Source organism: Scyliorhinus torazame, chromosome 2 (assembly GCF_047496885.1).
Source record: "Scyliorhinus torazame isolate Kashiwa2021f chromosome 2, sScyTor2.1, whole genome shotgun sequence".
NCBI lineage: Eukaryota > Metazoa > Chordata > Chondrichthyes > Carcharhiniformes > Scyliorhinidae > Scyliorhinus > Scyliorhinus torazame.
The window spans coordinates 176,796,006-176,815,915 of NC_092708.1; the positions used below are offsets into that span (position 1 = coordinate 176,796,006).

General features: G+C 45.5%; 1 protein-coding gene across 2 annotated transcripts; it reads right to left on the minus strand.

Moving 5' to 3' along the window:
• Window positions 1-1,318: 1,318 nt before the first annotated feature.
• Window positions 1,319-19,378, minus strand: LOC140393938 (atypical chemokine receptor 3-like). Of its 2 annotated transcripts, none has more exons than XM_072480600.1 (2): window positions 19,183-19,378; window positions 1,319-4,912 (listed from the first exon to the last, which is right to left on the minus strand). In XM_072480600.1, exon 2 carries the CDS (start codon window positions 4,884-4,886, stop codon window positions 3,789-3,791), a length of 1,098 nt encoding a protein of 365 aa, XP_072336701.1. In that variant the 5' UTR covers window positions 4,887-4,912; window positions 19,183-19,378; the 3' UTR covers window positions 1,319-3,788. The 2 variants fall into 2 exon arrangements, with proteins under 2 accessions (XP_072336701.1, XP_072336710.1); XM_072480609.1 differs by lacking the exon at window positions 19,183-19,378 and adding an exon at window positions 17,895-18,007.
• Between the last annotated feature and the right edge of the window lie 532 nt (window positions 19,379-19,910).

Sequence of the window (19,910 nt, forward strand, 5' to 3'; positions counted from 1 at the left end):
GAAACCTCCAGGCCTTTTATTGTTATTGTGCAATAGCTTAACTAGATTCTACAAGGCAGCTTCTGGAAATATTGTTCAGTGAAATTCGACCCCAGCCCATGATCTTCTATCTTGTAATTCCCGTCAAAAGAGCACAATAATAATCTTAAATAGTGTCACAAGTAGGCTTACATTAACACCGCAATGAAGTTACTGTGAAAATCCCCTAGTCACCACACGGTGCCTGTTCGGATACACAGAGGGAGAATTCAGAATGTCCAATTCACCTAACAGCACGACTTTCGGGACTTGTGGGAGGAAACCGGAGCACTAGGAGGAAACCTACGCAGACATGGGGGAGAACGTGCCGACTTCGCACAGAACAGTGACCTAAGCCAGGAATCGAACCTTCAACCCTGGAGCTGCGAAGCAACAGTGCTAACCACTGTGCTACCATACCGTTCCTTCATACATGATGGCAAACAAATGGCCCCTTTGTGCAAAGGGCCCCTTTGTACAAATGACAATAGAATTTTATAGAATTTTACAGTGCAGAAGGAGGCCATTCGGACCATCGAGTCTGCACGGGCTCTTGGAAAGAGCACCCTAACCAAGGTCAACACCTCCACCCTATTCCCCATAACCCAGTAACCCCACCCAACACAAGGACAATTTTGGACACTAAGGGCAATTTATCATGGCCAATCCACCTAACCTGCACATCTTTGGACTGTGGGAGGAAACCGGAGCACCCAGAGGAAACCCATGCACACACGGGGAGGATGTGCAGACTCCGCACAGACAGTGACCCAAGCCGGAGTCGAACTTGGGACCCTGGAGCTGTGAAGCAATTGTGCTATCCACAAGGCTACCGTGCTGCCCCGACAATCTTCACTATGTTTTTGGTGTGAGCTGAGGCCTTGATGCCATAAAACATCCCAACATACTTCTCAGGAATTATCAAACAAAAATATAAGCATTACTCTTTGAAATTGTTTTTTTAAATACAGCTGGATAATGATCACAATTACAAAGTATTCCCAATGATGAAATTGTGAAGAATCATTTTCATAATTCAACAGTGCCACGTGAAGCCAGATTCACAGGCAGCATATTGCCAGAAATCTGCGGCAAATGGTAGAAGGCTGTGTCAGAGATTGTCATTTTTGAATTGTATAAAATAGACAAAATTGTCTCAGAGCTTGTACCTGAAAAGATGGGATCTATATTTTACATTGGTAGTCATTCTCGCCAGTATGGTTTTGAAAATATTGGACAATGGTTTTTATTAGTAAGCACGCACTAATTTTATGGAACTTGACAATTCATTATACAGAACTTAAATGTTGTAAATATAATTTATTGAAATACCATTATAATACTGTGGGAAATTGGTACAATTCATACATTTTAACATTTATGCAAGCCAGACATATTGATGCATTCTCAGTATAACTAGCATCTTCACATTGAGTGATGTTTTACTGAGTGATGTTTTACTGCTAGAATATCAGTTTATCTCGACTATAATATTTTTAAAAAAGCTGATTAGTAATTGCTAACTTGCTGCATGGATAACAATATTGAATACTCTGGCTGCCAACAGCAGGACTGCCTTCAACAATGTTCCTTCTTGTAATCCGCATTCTGTTTCTAACCAATCTGAAATATTTCTTGGATTCCAACCTGTTCATGCTCAGAAATCTATTATACCTGATCTATTTGACCTGGGGCTGGTTGAGCACAGTCGGTTAAACAGCTGGCTTGTAATACAGAACAAGGCCAGCACCACAGGTTCAATTCCCGTACTGGTCTCCCAGGCGCCGGAATGTGGCGACTAGAGGCTTTTCACAGTAACTTCATTGAAGCCTACTTGTGACAATAAACGATTAGTATTATACTACGTATGATTGATAAACCTCCTGAAGCCTTCATCTAGATTCCAGTCTTCAGTTTACTCTGGTTTATCCAGTACTCATAGCTAAGCTACCCAAAGCCTTTAATTAGGTACAAACCTGAAAGACAATTCTAGATATGTATCATTCTACACACAGAGGTATAAGAGACGTTATAAAGGGTGTACTATTTTTGACAAAACAACTTGTTGTTATGCACACAAAAGTATGATGCATATAACAACAACTTTTGGAATAAAGGCTGGAGTCACCAATAGAAAAACAAAACCAACCACTTCACAATAATAAGTGGGAGTTTAGTTCTTGTATGTGCACTTCAAAACATTTGTCACTGAGTGATTCAAGTGCAAAACAAATTCATAGCTATGACCTTTTGATCTCAGCCCCATGGTATATTTTGTTGCTGCAAACAAAAAACAGGTTCTTCCCATTCGGGAATAAATCAATATTGCAAGACAAGATTCTATGTATAGAATTATAGAATGTTTACAATACAGAAGGCTCTTCAGCCCGTATCAATTAAATTGCAAGATATAGGTTTGCATTTCCACAACTTCAGGACATTTAAAGTTCTTTGCAGTCAATGAAGTATTTTTGAAGTGTAATCATTGCTGGAATGTAAGAAATGCAGCAGTCATTTTTACACAGAAAAGCCCCACAATTAACAATGGGATAATGTCCAGATAATCTGCTTTCGTGATGTTAGTTGAAAAATCAATTTTGGCCAAGGTACCAGAGAAACTGTTTTTATCTGAATAGCCTTGTGGGCAGCACGGTAGCACAGTGGTTAGCACTGTTGCTTCACAGTTCCTGAGTTCGATTTCTGGCTTGGATCACTGTCTGTGTGGAGTCTGCACTTTCTCCCTGTGTCCGTGTGGGTTTCCTCCGGGTGCTCCGGTTTCCTCCTACAAGTCCCGAAAGACGTGCTGTTAGATAATTTGGACATTCTGAATTCTCTGTCTGTCTACCCGAACAGGGGCCAGAATGTGGTGACGAGAGGATTTTCACAGTAACTTCATTGCAGTGTTAACGTAAGCCTACTTGTGACAATAAAGATTATTAAAAATAACATTTTTAATAATTACATCCATCTGAGAGACTGCTTGGGCCTTGGTTTAATATTTGATCTGAATGCTGGCATCTCCGACTGTGTAACACTCCCTCATACTGAACAGGTGCTACAAAGATTTTGTGCATAAGTGGCTGGGGTGTGTCTCAAGTCCATGATCTTCGGACATTGACGTGAGGGTGCCATCAGCCATCTTTAACACCTTAGAGACCTTTTTTCTTGCTTAATTACAGCATTGAAGATGATATCATCATATAATCTGGGGTCATAAGAGTCCTAACAGCACAGAAGGTGGTCATTCAGCCTATTGAGTCCATGCCAGCTCCTTTGCAGAACAATCCAGCCAGTCCCATTCCCCATTCTACCCCCAAGAGTCTTGCCAGTTTATTTCCCTCAAGTGCCTACAAAATTTACCTTTGAAACCCTTGTTTATGTTATGTAGGTTCATCCAATCTGAATTTGAAAAACAGAATAGCTAGCCAGTGAGATTCAGTTAACTCAATTATATTCTGCATTCCCAATAAAGCAGAGCCCCACACGTGTCTGAAATTATTTAATATAGCTCTTCTGTAACATTTGTGCACTGGTATGTAACATTTGTGCACTGGTAGGCTAACTGATTCTATATCAATTTGCCTAAATACTTGGAAGTGTGAACTCCCTCAATTAGAAACAAAATACTTGCATCCAAACAACACCCTATGGAATCTATGAAATATTTCAACACTTAAACAATAGCAATTATGTAATTGAATGAAGCACTGCAAATGTTAAGTAAATTTTTGAATTGGTAATGTTTCTGTTAAAGAAAAGTGACGATTACATTAGGAGACTGCCTCCAACATGGAGTGCTCTGTTTCTGTACTGTCCATAAGCCTTGTGATACCAGATTTGACAGAGTATTTGACGATGAAAGCTTTCATGAGGTCATATCTGTAGTTTTTATTAATGAAGCTGTAGAGTATGGGATTTGCACAGCAATGTACCAAGGCTAGGCATTGAGTAATGTGAAAAGAAGTATATATGAAATCTTCTAGTTGACAACTGAATGATAAAAGATTTAGGAACCACAAAAAATCAAGAAATAGAATCGAGTGATAGGGAAGCCAACAAATAAGGAAAACGATCACATAGACAAATATTATCTTCCGGCTATTTTTTCTCTCTGGGTCGTTTGTGATTGGGATGGTTGTTGCGAGGAGAAAATAAAAAACTGCGATAATTGCAAATGGGATAGCAAAGCCGATGATGATGTAAATCATTTCCATCCCAGCCATCCATTCCCTGTAGTTTTCCTCAGGATAAGCCAAATGGCAGATGGATTCATCCCGATAACTGAGAGTCACTTTCAAGAAAAATAAATCTGGAAGTGAGATGAGAAAGGAAAAAATCCAGACAAACATGCAGATAACCTTGCGGATCAATTGTTTCTTACGGTCAATGGAATCGTGGAACCACACCATTGATGTATATCTGTCCACACTCATGCATGTTAAGAAGAAGATGCTCCCAAAAAGATTGACACTGAAGATGAAGTGAGTAAATTTGCACATAAACTCTCCAAACGGCCAGGTGCCATGTTGAATGAGGGACGTGACCCAGAAAGGGAGAGTGACTACCACACACAAGTCTGCAATGGCCAAGTTCAGGATATAGAAGTGAGTTTCATATCTTGATCGCTTTGCCTTCACGTTCACATACACCACAACAATGTTGGCCACCAAACCAATGACAAAAATCAGGATATAAAAGAAAGATATAGTATGCAGGATTGCCTTCTTAGAGAAGCTGTGCAGACAATGGAAAATCTCCCAGGTCAAACAGTCAGACTCATTTACACAAGTGGTCCAGGTCAGATTCATCGTGGTAATGTTCTGCTCATCCCAGTAATCCCAGAAGGTGATTAAGTCAGCAGTTGCCATGATGATCAGATTTCAAAGAGAGTGTGCTGTAAAAACAAAGGAAAATCTAAAGATTTCATATTTTTGATTCACTGAAATAATTTTTATTTGCTTAACTGCATTACCAGCATTCCTCAAATATAACTTCATATCCCCTTCAGCGTGGAAAGCTAACACTTGGAGAGAGGGTGCAGTGTTCCAGCAGATAATCATGAAATCAGCCACAAATAAAGCAACAACAACTTTGGGCGGCATGGTGGCACAGTGGTTAGCACTGCTGCCTCACAGTGCCAGGGAGCCGGATTCAATTCCGGCCTTGGCTGACTGACTACGTGGAGTTTGTACTTTCTCCCTGGGTCTGCGTGGGTTTCCTCCGGGTGCTCCAGTTTTCTCCTACAGTTCAGAAATGTGCAGGTTTGGTGAGGTTATGGGGACAAGGTTGGGAGTGGGCCTTAGGGCGCTCGTCCAGAGGGTCAGTGCAGACACGATGGGCCCAATGGCCTCCTTCTGCAATGTAGGGATTCTATGGATTCTATACTATTATCTCACCAGAAACACCACTAACTAGATGAATAGTGAACTGATTTAAATAAAATTTGACCAGTTTACATTACCTGGTTTAAAATCTGAAGGATAAACATAGAACATAGAACGATACAGCGCAGTACAGGCCCTTCGGCCCACGATGTTGCACCGAAACAAAAGCCATCTAACCTACACTATGCCATTATCATCCATATGTTTATCCAATAAACTTTTAAATGCCCTCAATGTTGGCGAGTTCACTACTGTAGCAGGTAGGGCATTCCACGGCCTCACTACTCTTTGCGTAAAGAACCTACCTCTGACCTCTGTCCTATATCTATTACCCCTCAGTTTAAAGCTACGTCCCCTCGTGCCAGCCATTTCCATCCGCGGGAGAAGGCTCTCACTGTCTACCCTATCCAACTCCCTGATCATTTTGTATGTCTCTATTAAGTCTCCTCTTAACCTTCTTCTCTCCAACGAAAACAACCTCAAGTCCATCAGCCTTTCCTCATAAGATTTTCCCTCCATACCAGGCAACATCCTGGTAAATCTCCTCTGCACCCGCTCCAAAGCCTCCACGTCCTTCCTATAATAAAGATGGCATTACATTCACAATATTCCAGACAACAGTCAGGAGAAGCAGATACTTTCATCAAGCCCTACCACTATCAGTACTAAAACGCTTTACAAAATCTTTATGGTTAATTTCTTATGACTGATATTTTTATGTTAAAAATACATTCTTTAAATAAAAAAAACAAAGAACAAAGAAATGTACAGCACAGGAACAGGCCCTTCGGCCCTCCAAGCCCGTGCCGACCATACTGCCCGACTAAACTACAATCTTCTACACTTCCTGGGTCCGTATCCTTCTATTCCCATCCTATTCATATATTTGTCAAGATGCCCCTTAAATGTCCCTATCGTCCCTGCTTCCACTACCTCCTCCGGTAGTGAGTTCCAGGCACCCACTACCCTCTGCGTAAAAAACTTGCCTCGTACATCTACTCTAAACCTTGCCCCTCTCACCTTAAACCTATGCCCCCTAGTAATTGACCCCTCTACCCTGGGGAAAAGCCTCTGACTATCCACTCTGTCTATGCCCCTCATAATTTTGTATACCTCTATCAGGTCGCCCCTCAACCTCCTTCGTTCCAGTGAGAACAAACCGAGTTTATTCAATCGCTCCTCATAGCTTATGCCCTCCATACCAGGCAACATTCTGGTAAATCTCTTCTGCACCCTCTCTAAAGCCTCCACATCCTTCTGGTAGTGTGGCGAACAGAATTGAACACTATACTCCAAGTGTGGCCTAACTAAGGTTCTATACAGCTGCAACATGACTTGCCAATTCTTATACTCAATGCCCCGGCCAATGAAGGCAAGCATGCCGTATGCCTTCTTGACTACCTTCTCCACCTGTGTTGCCCCTTTCAATGACCTGTGGACCTGTACTCCTAGATCTCTTTGACTTTCAATATTCTTGAGGGTTCTACCATTCACTGTATATTCCCTACCTGCATTAGCCCTTCCAAAATGCATTACCTCACATTTGTCCGGATTAAACTCCATCTGCCATCTCTCCGCCCAAGTCTCCAGACAATCTAAATCCTGCTGTATCCTCAGACAGTCCTCATCGCTATCCGCAATTCCACCAACCTTTGTGTCGTCTGCAAACTTACTAATCAGACCAGTTACATTTTCCTCCAAATCATTTATATATACTACCAAGAGCAAAGGTCCCATTACTGATCCCTGTGGAACACCACTGGTCACAGCCCTCCAATTAGAAAAGCATCCCTCCATTGCTACCCTCTGCCTTCTATGGCCTAGCCAGTTCTGTATCCACCTTGCCAGTTCACCCCTGATTTCTGCACTTTCCCAATAAATTCCATCTCAGGACATGGGTGTTACTGGTGTAAGGATCCTTCCTGTTTGCTCTCTGCTTATTCCCTCATTTCCCCTTTCTTTTGTTTTTTCTGTTACGTTTTTGATCCTGGATGATTAATGGACATGTCACTTGAAGGAAAGCTGCCTGTATCTTTAATTCAAGCAGGAAGAACCCAGAACGTTTGTGCTGGTTTAAACTGAAGTTGCAGACTGGTTGGGAGAGATGGGTTGGGACTCGGTTTGATTGATTTGGCTGGTGGCCAATGAATTGACTCAAAAGATGGTGCTCTGCTTGGTAGCAGGTGGTGATTGGCTCCTATTCAATTGGAATGCTTTTCAGAGTTCCGGGGTTTCAATTTTGATTCTGGCAGCATGGTTAAAAGATCCCACTAAGGCATTATTTCAAGCAAAGAGACATGGAGGATGGGGAAGAAAAACTAAAGGGATGGGGGGGGGTTAGCATTAATGCTACTAAAACCAAAAAACAACAAACTGTTTGCACTGCCTCCATTGTACTGATGCTCACAAGCGATGTGGTTATTGTGTTCTTCAATTTTTAGAATAAAAATATACTTAAACGAAACATTTGGGCAACATTTCATAGTTTTACAAAGTTAGTGTCATTACCCCCAAGGTACAGAGACTTCATCATTGACTTCCCAAATCACAAATGGGCCTTTCTGAAAGCTTGCGTTTTATATCTGCCAGAGTTACCAACCCACACTGACACCACACCACCTTTGTCGTCACCTGCCCCCAACTCCTGTTACATTCCCCCTGGACGCTCAGGCTGCTTTTACGGATGTTGGGTTTGCGGTGCAGGGAATTCTCCCATCACTACACACCGGAAGCGAGAATGAAAATTTAGGTCGAGACTTCTGGAACCCTGAGAACCACACACTTCCTTATAGTATTACTGCTGCCGAATAGAAAATACAAAATTGGTCGAATTAAAAAGCTGTTTTAGTTTAAAGAAATATTGAGTGCACATCCTATTAATGCCAGTTACAGAGTTAGAATTTACTTTTTCAATGTGTTTGCCAGATAAAGAATATTTTAATCCATTGTGCGTCACTTGTAGCTCAGTTGTAGCACACATCTTTGAGTTATAAAGTCTTGGATTCATGCCCCACTCCAAATCCTGAGCACAAACATCAGGGTTGGCACGTCAGTGAAGTACAGGGTGTGCTGCAATGTCTTTTGGACGAGACCCCAATCTGCCTGTTTGCCTGAATGTAAAAGATCTCATGCCACTTGTTTGAGGAAGGGCAGAGGCGTCATTCCAGTGCTTTGGCCAATATTTACCCTTTAAACAACACAAAAACAGATAATCTGGTCACGATTATATTGCTGTTTGTTGGAATTTACTGGCACAAATGGCTGGTGTGTTTCCTACATTATAACAGTGACTACACTGATTGGCTACAAAACACTTTGAGACATGTGATGCTTGTGAAAGGTGCTAAATATCTGCAAATCTTTCCTTTTATTCTTTAAGATTGTGAGCACTCCCAAGGTAAATGGATAGGGCAGGATTCTCCATTTCAGACACTAAGGGCTGGATTCTCCGCATCCCCGACGGCGAAATTGCGGCTGCCGCCGGGGCCGAGAATCTCGTTTGCCGCTGTAATCGGGACCAGCGCCGGTTCGGCGATTCTCCGGGCACCGTAAATCGGCATCCCAGGGAGTACGCCGCGCCACCGAGGGCCATTGCCAGAAGCCCACGCCAACATCCTCCGCCCCCGACTGGCCGAGTTCCCGACGGCGTGGAACTAACCTGTTATTGCTGGTCGGGATGCTCGCGTGGTGGCTGCGGACTCAGTCCGAGGTCGCCCTGGTCGGGGTTGGGATGATCGGAGGCCAGGAGGGGCCTAATAGGCGGGCGGGGAATTAATGTGCGGGGTTTGAGGGTCGGGCGTGCGGCTGATCGGGGGGTCTCCTTTTTGGGTCCACCTCCGCGGTCCGAGTCCACCCTGGAGCACGGCGCAGCCGCTGGAGGCCGCCGCTGTGCGCATGCACAGCCTCTGACCCGGAAGTGCGGGGACCTGTATCTGCAGCAAAAGCTGTGAGATCGACTCCGGGTCGCTGCTAGCCCCCTGCAGGGCTGATAATTCGTTACACTTTTTTCATGGAATTTCAGGAGTAAAACTCCACCGTTTTGACGTTGGCGTGGGGATATAGTCTCAATAATGGAAAATCCAGCCCGAAGTGCCAACGCCAGGACTAAATCGCGGGTGTTCGATAGCAGCGCCCATCCAGGAGCAATTCAGGACATGCTAATGAGCCAGCACTGGCACCATGTCAAACTAGTGTGATTCCAATGCACACCAGCATTCACCGGGGCTGGGTATGGCACCCGAGAGCCTGACAAGCTGGAGCTGCACATAAGCACTCCAGTCCCCACACACACTCTCATTCCAGCCAAGAAGATGCCAACCCGAAGGGCGACCCCGAGATTTTCAAATGCAGAGCTGGAGACATGGAGGAGAGTCAGGTCACCCTGTTCCCCAGGGTGGGAAGGATGCTGCCACCTGCCGACATCAACTGGGCCTGGGCACAGGTGGCAGAGGCCGTGAGTGCTCCTGCCTCTGCTACCTTTGCCAAATTACTAAACATGGGAGTCTTCCCACCCTTCCACAACTTATAAATTGCTGATTGGTGCCTACTGCCTTCTGGCAGCATGTAACTAAGGCCTGGAAATTCTGGTGACACTGTGGGCATGCTCCACCAGATGCCCACCTGTAGGATCGCCGTATATTCTGCCCGCACAATCACCAGGAGCACCAATTTCCCCACGACTAAAAAGTCTATAGGAGAGTATACACAATGCATATAGGAGAAGAAGAACTCCCTCTCTCCCGGATGCTGACACCTCCATGGGTTCACCCCCTCCCCACCACTCCCACCAATCTGCTCCATGAAGTCCCCAGCTTTTGCGCCATTCGCGATCTGACCAGTGACTTTGGGTTTGACCTATCCATCCTAGGCTCTAACACAAGTTAAAATTGCCCCCCATTATTAATTGATGCAAATCCATTTCCGGGTAGGCCACCACCATCTTCTTGACAAATTCCGCATTGTCCTAATTGGGTAAACATCTTCTAACATGACCGGCGCTCCCACCAAAACCCCACTCACCATCACGTACTGACCTCCTGAGTCCCGCAACCCACTAGCCACCACAAATGCCACCCTTTTGCGGAATACATGCAATCCCTCTCGCCTTGGAATCAAACCCTGAGTGAAAAGACTACCCCACCCACTCTATTTTTAACCTCATCTTATCTTTCACCTGCAGAAAAACTATCTCCGGCTTTAAATTTTTCAGGTGGGTGAACACCTGAGACCGCGTCATTGGGCCATTCAATTCCCACATATTCCAAGTCACTGTCCTCACCAGGGGTTTCTGACCCCTCCCCCACCCCATTAGGGACCGCATCCCAATCTAACACAAAACTATCCCTGCCCCCAGTCCCCTTCACTGTCCAAGCCCATTGAAAATTGTCCCCCCTTCCTTTCTCCCCTACCTCCACCCAACAAGCTACCTGCGTAACCTGCATTGTCCCCTCCTAAACCCACCCTCCCCCACATTTTATCTTCGCCAACCACTTAATGGCACCCCCCTCTTTTGCTACCCATGGCAGCCCCCTCCCCTACACTGACTGTTTCCATTCACGAGCAGCACTGCTAGCGTGACAACTTTCACCTGGAGATCAACAGAAAGGCCCCCATCGATATTGCCAAATATGCCCTTTCCCCACCCTTCAGAACGTTCCTGCTCAGGCACCACCCACCCCCCACCCTGCCCCCCTGATCCCTCTTCCTCCCCCTCACCACCAGGAGATAGGCACCCAGGACTCAAAACCACCCCCCATCAACCATAAAAAAATACCAACAAGCCAGCATGTGCAAAAAACAGAACATTTACAAACATATCAAAAGACCAAACATTTCCCACCATTAACCCTTACCCCTATCCATGCTTCTTAATTAAGTTATTCGCCTCCTCTGGTGTCGTAAAATAATGATCCTTCCCGTTAAAAGTCTCCCAAAGTTTGACTGGATATAACGCCCCAAATATTACGAAACAGCACCGCTTTGGCGCGGTTAAACCCCGCCAACTGCTTGGCCACGTCAGCCCCAGTGTCCTGATATATTCGGATCCTTTGCAGTCCCATGTCATCTTCGGCCACATCAGAACCTTTTCCTTTTTCTGGAGTTTATGCATTCGGTCTATCACCGCCCTTGGCAGTTCCCCGGCTCTCGGCCTCTGTTGCAGTTATAAGCGTACATAAGAACGAGGAGCAGGAGTAGACTATCTGGCCCCTCGAGCCTGCTCCGCCATTCAATAAAATCATGGCTGATCTTTTTGTGGACTCAGCTCCATTTACCCACCCACTCACCATAATCTTTTATTCCTTTACTGTTCAAAAATCTTTCCACCTTTGCCTTAAAAAGGGGCAGCATGGTAGCACAGTGGTTAGCAAAGTTGCTTCACAGCTCCAGGGTCCCAGATTCGATTCCCGGCTTGGGTCACTGTCTGTGCAGAGTCTGCACGTTCTCCCCATGACTGCTTGGGTTTCCTTCGGGTGCTCTGGTGTCCTCCCACAGTCAAAAGATGTGCAGGGTTAAGTGGTTGGCCACGCTAAAATTGCCCTCAGGTGTCCAAAAAGGTTAGGAAGGGTTACAGGGAAAACGGTGGAGATGTGGGGTGTTCTTTCCAAGAGTCGGTGCAGACTCGGTGGGCCGAATGGCCTCCTTTTGCACTGTAAATTCTATGTTTATGTCTATTTAATAAGGTAGTCTCAACTGCTTCACTGGGCATGGAATTCCACAGATTGGGTGAAGAAGGTGCTCTTCTATTCAGTCCTAAATCTGCTCCCCCTTATTTTGAGGCTATGCCTCCTAGTTTTAATTTCACCCGCTAGTAGAAACAACCTCCCTGCTTCTATCCTATCTATTCCCTTCAGAATGATATATGTTCCTAGAAGATCCCCCCTCATTCTTCTAAATTCCAATGAGTATAGTCCCAGTCTACTTCGTCTCTTCTCATAAAGCCAATCCTCTCAACTCCAGAATCAACCTAGTGAATCTCCTCTGCACATCCTCCAGTGCCAGTGCATCGTGTTTCAAGGAGACCAAAACTGTACACAGTACTCCAAGTGTGGCCTCACCAGCACCCTATACAGCTGCAACATAACCTCCCTGCTTTTAAACTCCATCCCTCAGCAATGAAGGACAAAATTCCATTTGCCTTCTTAATTACTTGCTGCACCTGTAAAAAAAAAAAACAACCTTTTGCGATTCATGCACGAGGATCCCAGGTCCTTCTGCACAGCAGCATCCTGCAATATTTACCATTTAAATAATAGTCCATTTTGCTGTTATTCCTACCAAAATGGATGACCGCACATTTATCAACATTGAACTCCATCTGCCACACCCTTTCCCGCTAATTTAAACTATCTATATCCCTCTGCATACTTTCAGCATCCTCTGCACAATTGGCTCCACCGCTCATCTCAGTGCCATCTATAAACTCTGACACATTACACTTGGTCCCCAACTCCAGATCATCTGTGTAAATTGTGAACAATTGCGGACCCAACACTAATCCCTGAGGCACACCACTAGCCACTGATCGCCAACCAGAAAAACACCTATTTATCCCCACTCTTTGCTTTCTGCCAGTTATCCAATCCTCTAACCATGCTGATACACTATCTGTAACGCAACGCCATGCACCTTTATCTTATGCAGCAGCCTTTTGTGCGGCACCTTGTCAAATGCCTTCTGGAAATCCAGATACATCACATCCACCAGTTCTCCGCGCTCGGAACGTCCTCAAAGAATTCCACTAAATTAGTCAAATATGACATGCCTTTCATGAACCCATGCTGCATCTGCCCAATGGGACAATTTCTACCCAGATGCCTCGCTATTTCTTCCTTAATGACAGATTCAAGCATTTTTCCCACGACAGAAGTTAAGCTAACTGGCCTATAGTTACTCACGTTTTGTCTACCTCCTTTTTTAAACAGTGGCGTCACATTTGCTGTTGTGCAATCTGCTGGAACAGCCCCAGAGGCCAGCGAATTTTGGTAAATTACCACGAACGCATTTGCTATTTCACCCGCCACCTCTTTTAGTACTCTGGGATACATCAGGGCCAGTAGACTTGTCTACCTTTAGCGCCATTAGCTTGCCCAACACTATCCCATTTGTGACAATAATCATTTCTAGATCCTCATCTGTCATAGTCTCCTTGCCAACAATTATTGGTATATTATTTGTGTCTTTCACTGAAGACCAACACAAAATACCTGTTCAATGCCTCAGCCATTTCCTCATTTCCCATTATTAAATCCCCCTTCTCATCCTCTAAAGAACCGATGTTTACCTTAGTTACCTTAATTTCTGCTGCCTGGACCGTTTCTCCTGGTCGTCCACCTTCACCTTCAATGCCTTGCAGGCCACTTCCAGCATCACCTCTGCTTCCAACTCCATGATCGGTTCTCTGTGATCCGTTACCTCCCTTTCCACCTCACGAATCATTGCACCTTCCGATTCCAAGGTGCTTCGCCGCCCACTCCAAAGTCTGACAAGAGGGGCTACTGCTCCCTCAATTGTCTTGGACCAGTCCCTTGCATCTCCAGCTAATGCTGCCTGAGCTCCCCCTTGATCAGCTCCATCAACTTCTCCACTGGCAGTGGGGCAGACGACAATGATGCTCCTGCCTCCACCACGTTCTCTGGTGATGTGCCACGCGGATCCTCCACTTCTGGGTAGGGTGCTCATTCCAAGAGCTGGTGCAGACTCGATGGGCTGAATGGCCTCTTTCTGCACTGTAAATTCTATGATAATCTATGATAATCTGGAGCTGCAGCCTTATTCAATTTCTGTCAGGTGTAGTTACCTGCCGACATTCCCGTCCGGGGGAGAATTCAACTCACATAAGTTATTCTGCACAATTTCCAACAAAAATGTCCATCAACTGGTGAAAAATGGACAAAAGCAAAGCCTCCAAACAGGAGCCACCCATCAGCTCATAGTCGCCACCAGATTCTTTTGCAGCGTTGATTAAAAGAAAAATGTCAATCAGTAGCTAGGATGTTTTTTTTTACATTCAACTGGAGCAGGCAGGTGGGACCTTGGTTTAATTTCTCATTCAATGGAATTACTTGCAAGAGTGCAATGCATCCTTAATCCTGCATTGTAGTGTCAATCAAAACCTCATGCTCTAGGTTTGGAATGCATAAATATCTGACATATCTGAAGAGACAGTAAAACCAAGGAGAAACCAGGAAAAAATTGGAATGAAGTTGGAAGACACACAGTATAAGAGACTGAGAAATCCAGCCATTAGATTGACAAGTGACTGCCATTTAAGCAGCTGAGAGCTCCTAAGCTTTGACAAAGAGTCATCGGACTCGAAACGTTAGCTCTTTTCTCCCCCTACAGATGCTGCCAGACCTGCTGAGATTTTCCAGCATTTTCTCTTTCGTAAATAAAGACATACTTGTTTACTGCGCTCTGGAGAAGAGATACATATGCACTGGTCACAGCAAACACGAAGCACCACTTACAATCACAAAGAAATCAGATAGTATAAGACTCACATGAATGCTGAGGTGAGCCAATCCCTCAAGGGGAGGAAGGTTTTTTAAAAAAATGTTGGGAATCATTTTTAAAATTTGGGATTTAAAGAAATAAAAAAGAAATGAGAGACTGAAGGCAGCATTTGATATGGCATCTAATATGTGAGAATTTCAATATGCACAGTTGTTGCAATCTGAGGGTACATTTTTACTTGTTTGAGTGCTTCTGGAGCACATATTGGAAATTTGGATCCTGGCCAGAATTTTCAAGAATATGGGGTGGTATTCTCCAGCCCCTCCGCCGGGTCGGAGAATCGCCGGGGGGTGACGTGAATCCCGCCCCGCCGCCTGCTGCCAAATTCTCCGGCACCGTTTATTTGGCGGGGGCGGGGATCGCGCCGGTCGGGGGGCATTGGGAGCGGCCCCCGTGGCGATTTTCCACTCCCCGATGGGCCGAGCGGCCGCCCATTTACGGCCAGTCCCACCAGCGATGATTAGACCAGGTCCGTACTGGCGGGACCTGGCTGTGAGGGCGGCCTGCGGAGTCCTCGGGGGTGCGCGGGGGGGGATCTGGCCCCGGGGTGGGGGGGGCATGGTGGCTTGGCCCGCGACCGTGGCCCACCGATCTGCGGGCAGGCCTGTGCCGTGGGGGCACTCTTTTCCCTCTGCGCCGGCCGGTGCAACAGTCCGCCATGGCCGGCGCAGAGAAGAAACCCCCCGCGCATGCACAGGAAATACGCCAGCGGTTCTGCGAATGCACCTGAACACGCTGGCACTCCTGCGCTCTGTGCATGCGCCAACTTGCACCGGCCGGCGGAGGCCCTTCGGTGCCGGTTGGCGCAGCGCCAACCCCTCCAGCAGCCCACAAAGGTGCGGAGGATTCCGCACCTTCCGGGGGGTCCGACGCCGGAGTGGTTCACGCCACTCCTTGGCGCCGGTACAGCCGCCCCGCCGGATACCGGAGAATCCCGGCCTTTCCTTTCATTAAAAGCAAAATTGTCTTCCTGTGGATTGGGTGTGATCCCAAATTCTTCATACGGTGTCGGTTTGCAAGCTTTATAGTAAGAGTGTTGAACAAATATGTAAAATGTTTAAGTGGTTGAGCTGTTAAAAGCATCCTTGATATCAGCATTCCTGGAATGTCAAAGTGTTCACAGTCATAGAGAGTCAGGGTTTTACAGCACGGAAAGAGGCCTATTGGCCCATTGCGTCCATGCTGATCAGGCACCTAACTATTCTAATCTCATTTTCCAGCCCTTCATCCATAGCCTTGTATGCAGTGGCATTTCAAGTGTTCTCAAGAAGAGTTAGAGTTGAATTTTACCATGATGGCTCTGAGAGGCATCTTCTTGGTGGAGGCCAATTAAGTGGCTGCTGACAAGGCTGCCATCCCTGTTAAGAATGGATGCCCATCCCCATGAGTTGCCAGTCCAATCTGGTGCCCGCAAATCAGCAGCCTCGGCAGTGATGCTGTTATCAGTGCCCAGTGCTGGGGCTACATGTGCAGAATGAGGCTCCATTGATGGTTGTGCGCCCCCGCAAGACAGGTAGGTTGGGACGGGGCATGCTGAACCAGGCTGACAGGCCTGGGCGATCACAATGTGGGAGAGGGTCGTTGAGGGCAATAAGTGATGTTTCCTTGGGGATGGCCACCTGGAACCCCTTTTGTGGGTCATGAAATGCCCCAAAATGATAAGCCCCATTTTGGAGTGGGAAAGGCTGCCAAGAAGGTCTCCCCAGATTGCAGCAGTACCCCGCCATTCAATTCTCACCTTCAGCAATATCCCAGCAGAGGGGGGAAGAGGCCTTTAATTGGGAACTTAAGTGGCTCAATTGGGTTCCCGACAGGGGAAACTCTGCCACCTATCCTGCCACTGGCAAAATAGCATTGTGGTGTGAAGACATTGGACATGCCACCTGTCGATTCCTTTGTCATTTTAAAAAATAAATTTAGAGTACCCAATTAATTTCTTCCAATTAAGGGGCAATTTAGCGTGGCCAATCCACCTATCCATCTTTGGGTTGTGGGGACGAAATCCACGCAAATACGGGGAGAATGAGCAAACTCCACATGGATAGTGACCCAGAGCCGGGATTGAAGCTGGGACCTTGGCAGCATGAGGCAGCAGTGTTATCCACTGCGCCACAGTGCTGCCCGCTTCCTTTGTCATTTTCACAACTTTCCCATCTCCTAGCCCAATCCCAAATGGCTTGAGAAATTGAGAATATATTCTGTGCCAACCAAGACAAAGGCCCAAATCTTCAGATGGCCACAGCAGCAAAATCTTAACTTAGGTCGATGCTGGATATCGGAACCCTGGGGAAGTCCTGGCACACACCAGATCATTTTTCAGGAGGTTCCAAATGGCTGATTTGTGCTGCCTAGAGCAATATGTAAAAAATCTCTGACACTGAGCTGGATTATATGTTTCTCAGCAGGATGAAGGAAGTGGAATGGAAACTGAGTGGTCCACTTTCTCCCACTGTCCCAGCTCATCCAAACAAGCATCAGATATATAATTAGTGGCTGCCTGATGAGATGGAAGATAGGGGTGGAAAGGGGAGCACCACACCCAATCATGACTGGCAGCAGGGAGGTCATATGGTGTTGACAGCTCATCAATCATGGCTAAAAGTTTAACAACCCCCTGCTCTCTGAATTTATCTTTTATTTTATATTGAAGGACCAAAAAGCTCAAAGGAGTTTTGAAAAAAAACATGCAGACACTCCAACCTTCACCCACAGAATCTCCTGCTATATTTGGCCATGCTAGAGGCAGCAGGCCTTTTGGGTTGTTAGCAAGTTCAATAGCTTGTTAGTGATTTCAAACTGGCTGCCAACCTGATGTTATCACAATGTATTTTATATTTACATGGGGGTGGGGCTTGGAGGAGGGGTGGAGTAGTTCACCAACTTGCAGAAGTAAACTCCAACTCATCCATTAATTCACCCACTCACTGAATAATCCACACGCAGTCATTAATATAAGACTTGAGACCTTTAAAAACTTACTGGGTATGGAGGCTGGTAGTATAAAATGACCTCTCCTTCCTTTCAGTCACCTGCACTCAGTGGACTTGCGCTGCACTGAGCTAGTTCTACTTAAGCTGGCATTGGAAGTCCTGGCTGAAACTGTTAGAACATGTTCTTTGAGAATTGGCACTTCTATTAGGATGCAGAAAATGTTGTGGGCAGTGCATCGTCACTAACTGGAAGATTAGAGCCAAAAACTAGGCGGGGGGGTCATAAATATAAAATTTTCATTTAAAAACCTCAGAAGGAATTCAGGAGAAGCTTGTTTACCTGAAGTGTGGTTAGAATGTGGAACTCTCCTACCACACGGAGTGCATGCATGCATTTCAGAGGAAATTAGATAAAAGCCAGAGGGAGAAGGAATAGAAAGGTGTGCTGATACAGTTAAATTAAGAGTCATACAGCACAGAAAAAGGCCCTTTGGCCCACCACGTCAGTGGCAGTCAAAATCAACCACTTAACTATTCTAATCCCATTGTCCAGCAATTGGCCCACAGCCTTGTATGCCCTGGGATCCCAAGTGCACATCGAAAAACGTCTTAAATGTTATGAGGGTCTTAGCCACCCCTTTAGGCAGTGAGTTTCCAAACTCCCAGCACCTCTGAGTTTAAAAAAAGTTTCTCCTCATATCCCTCCGAGGGGGATGAAAGTTCATGTGGAGCTTCAACATCAGTTTGGACCCGCGGGGCCGAAGGTCTTGTTTCCAGATTGTAATGTCACACGACTGAAATAATAGCCCCAGTAGCTGAGTCGGTCAATTCACTGCCCATTTAGACGATGAAGTTTCAGATTATTTTCAACTTGTTTGAGCAGCAGGACTGCTTCAAGTAACCATGGATTAAAAGAAATCACCCATGGCCCCAGTTCCTGACTGCTGCTGGCAAACGAGAACTCAGGCAGGCAACTCGGGAGATTTCAATCATAACTCAGTGGCTTGCACTTTTTCCCGGGTTGGGGAACCCCACCCATGGATAAACCGAGAGGCCAGACATTGTTCTTAGATTTACAACCCTATTTTTCTCTGAGAGCAAACAGCAAAGTTATAAACAAAAAAGACGACGTTTTAATTCTGTGTGAAGAAAACTAATGAGAAAACATCGATATTTTCCAGTCAAATACTTTTCGATTTGGCATTCTTGTAACTAATTCTATTCGCATTTAAATCCATAAACGCTACATTCATTGCGATGTTCGGTTTTGAATTGGTTTCGTGAAGGCCTCCAGCAACATTTTCCCGAGCGGTGCATTGGCGGGAGGAAAGCCTTACCTGGAGCCAGTGCGTGCCCGAGAGTAGCGCCTGTTGTTTAGCGGCGGGGAGACCTGCTGCGCGCTGAATTGCTCGCTGACCCTCGACAGCCAAGGTCTGTCTGCACATGAAGCATTGCCGCCTGAGCAAGATACCGGCGATCGCAGTTGTTACACTCTGCCCGGTTAGGGGCTCTGCTTTAACTTTATTTCGACAAACGGTGCATTGGTCTCACGTCTTTGCGTGTTCACAATGAGTTTGTGTAGCGAATGTTATTATTACTAAAATGAAAAAGCGTAATTTCTATATCACACAGGAACAAGTAAAAACTCTGCACTTTACCTGCAATTCTCTTCTCGCTCTTGTGGAGCTTTGTTCCTGAAAATTGCTCGAGCTGCGTTGCACAGATTTATAATGTTAGAAAAAGACGCCTCCAAACGGAACTCCGGGGTTAGTTAATGGGCAGTTCCTTTTGCAGCAATTTGTGAATCAGGCATCCAGGAGTTATCCAAGTTCGTGCAGTATCTAGAGTTACAAATACAACAATCTGAACATGTGCTTGTCTACTCATTTCTGTTTTTCAGAAAAACTGAAGTTAAAAAGAAGCTAGAACAAAATAAAATCCATTAGATTTGTTTATTTGCAAAATACAGTAATACATATATACAATTTTTGTAAAACTTATTGCCTAGCGAGACACTTAGTTAAACCAGAAGTGATATTTTGCTGGAACTATACAATTGAAAGGA

Bases quoted from the DNA above. Each gene is read 5' to 3' on its own strand.
- LOC140393938 (XM_072480600.1), bottom strand. From the start codon at position 4,886: ATGGCAACTGCTGACTTAATCACCTTCTGGGATTACTGGGATGAGCAG.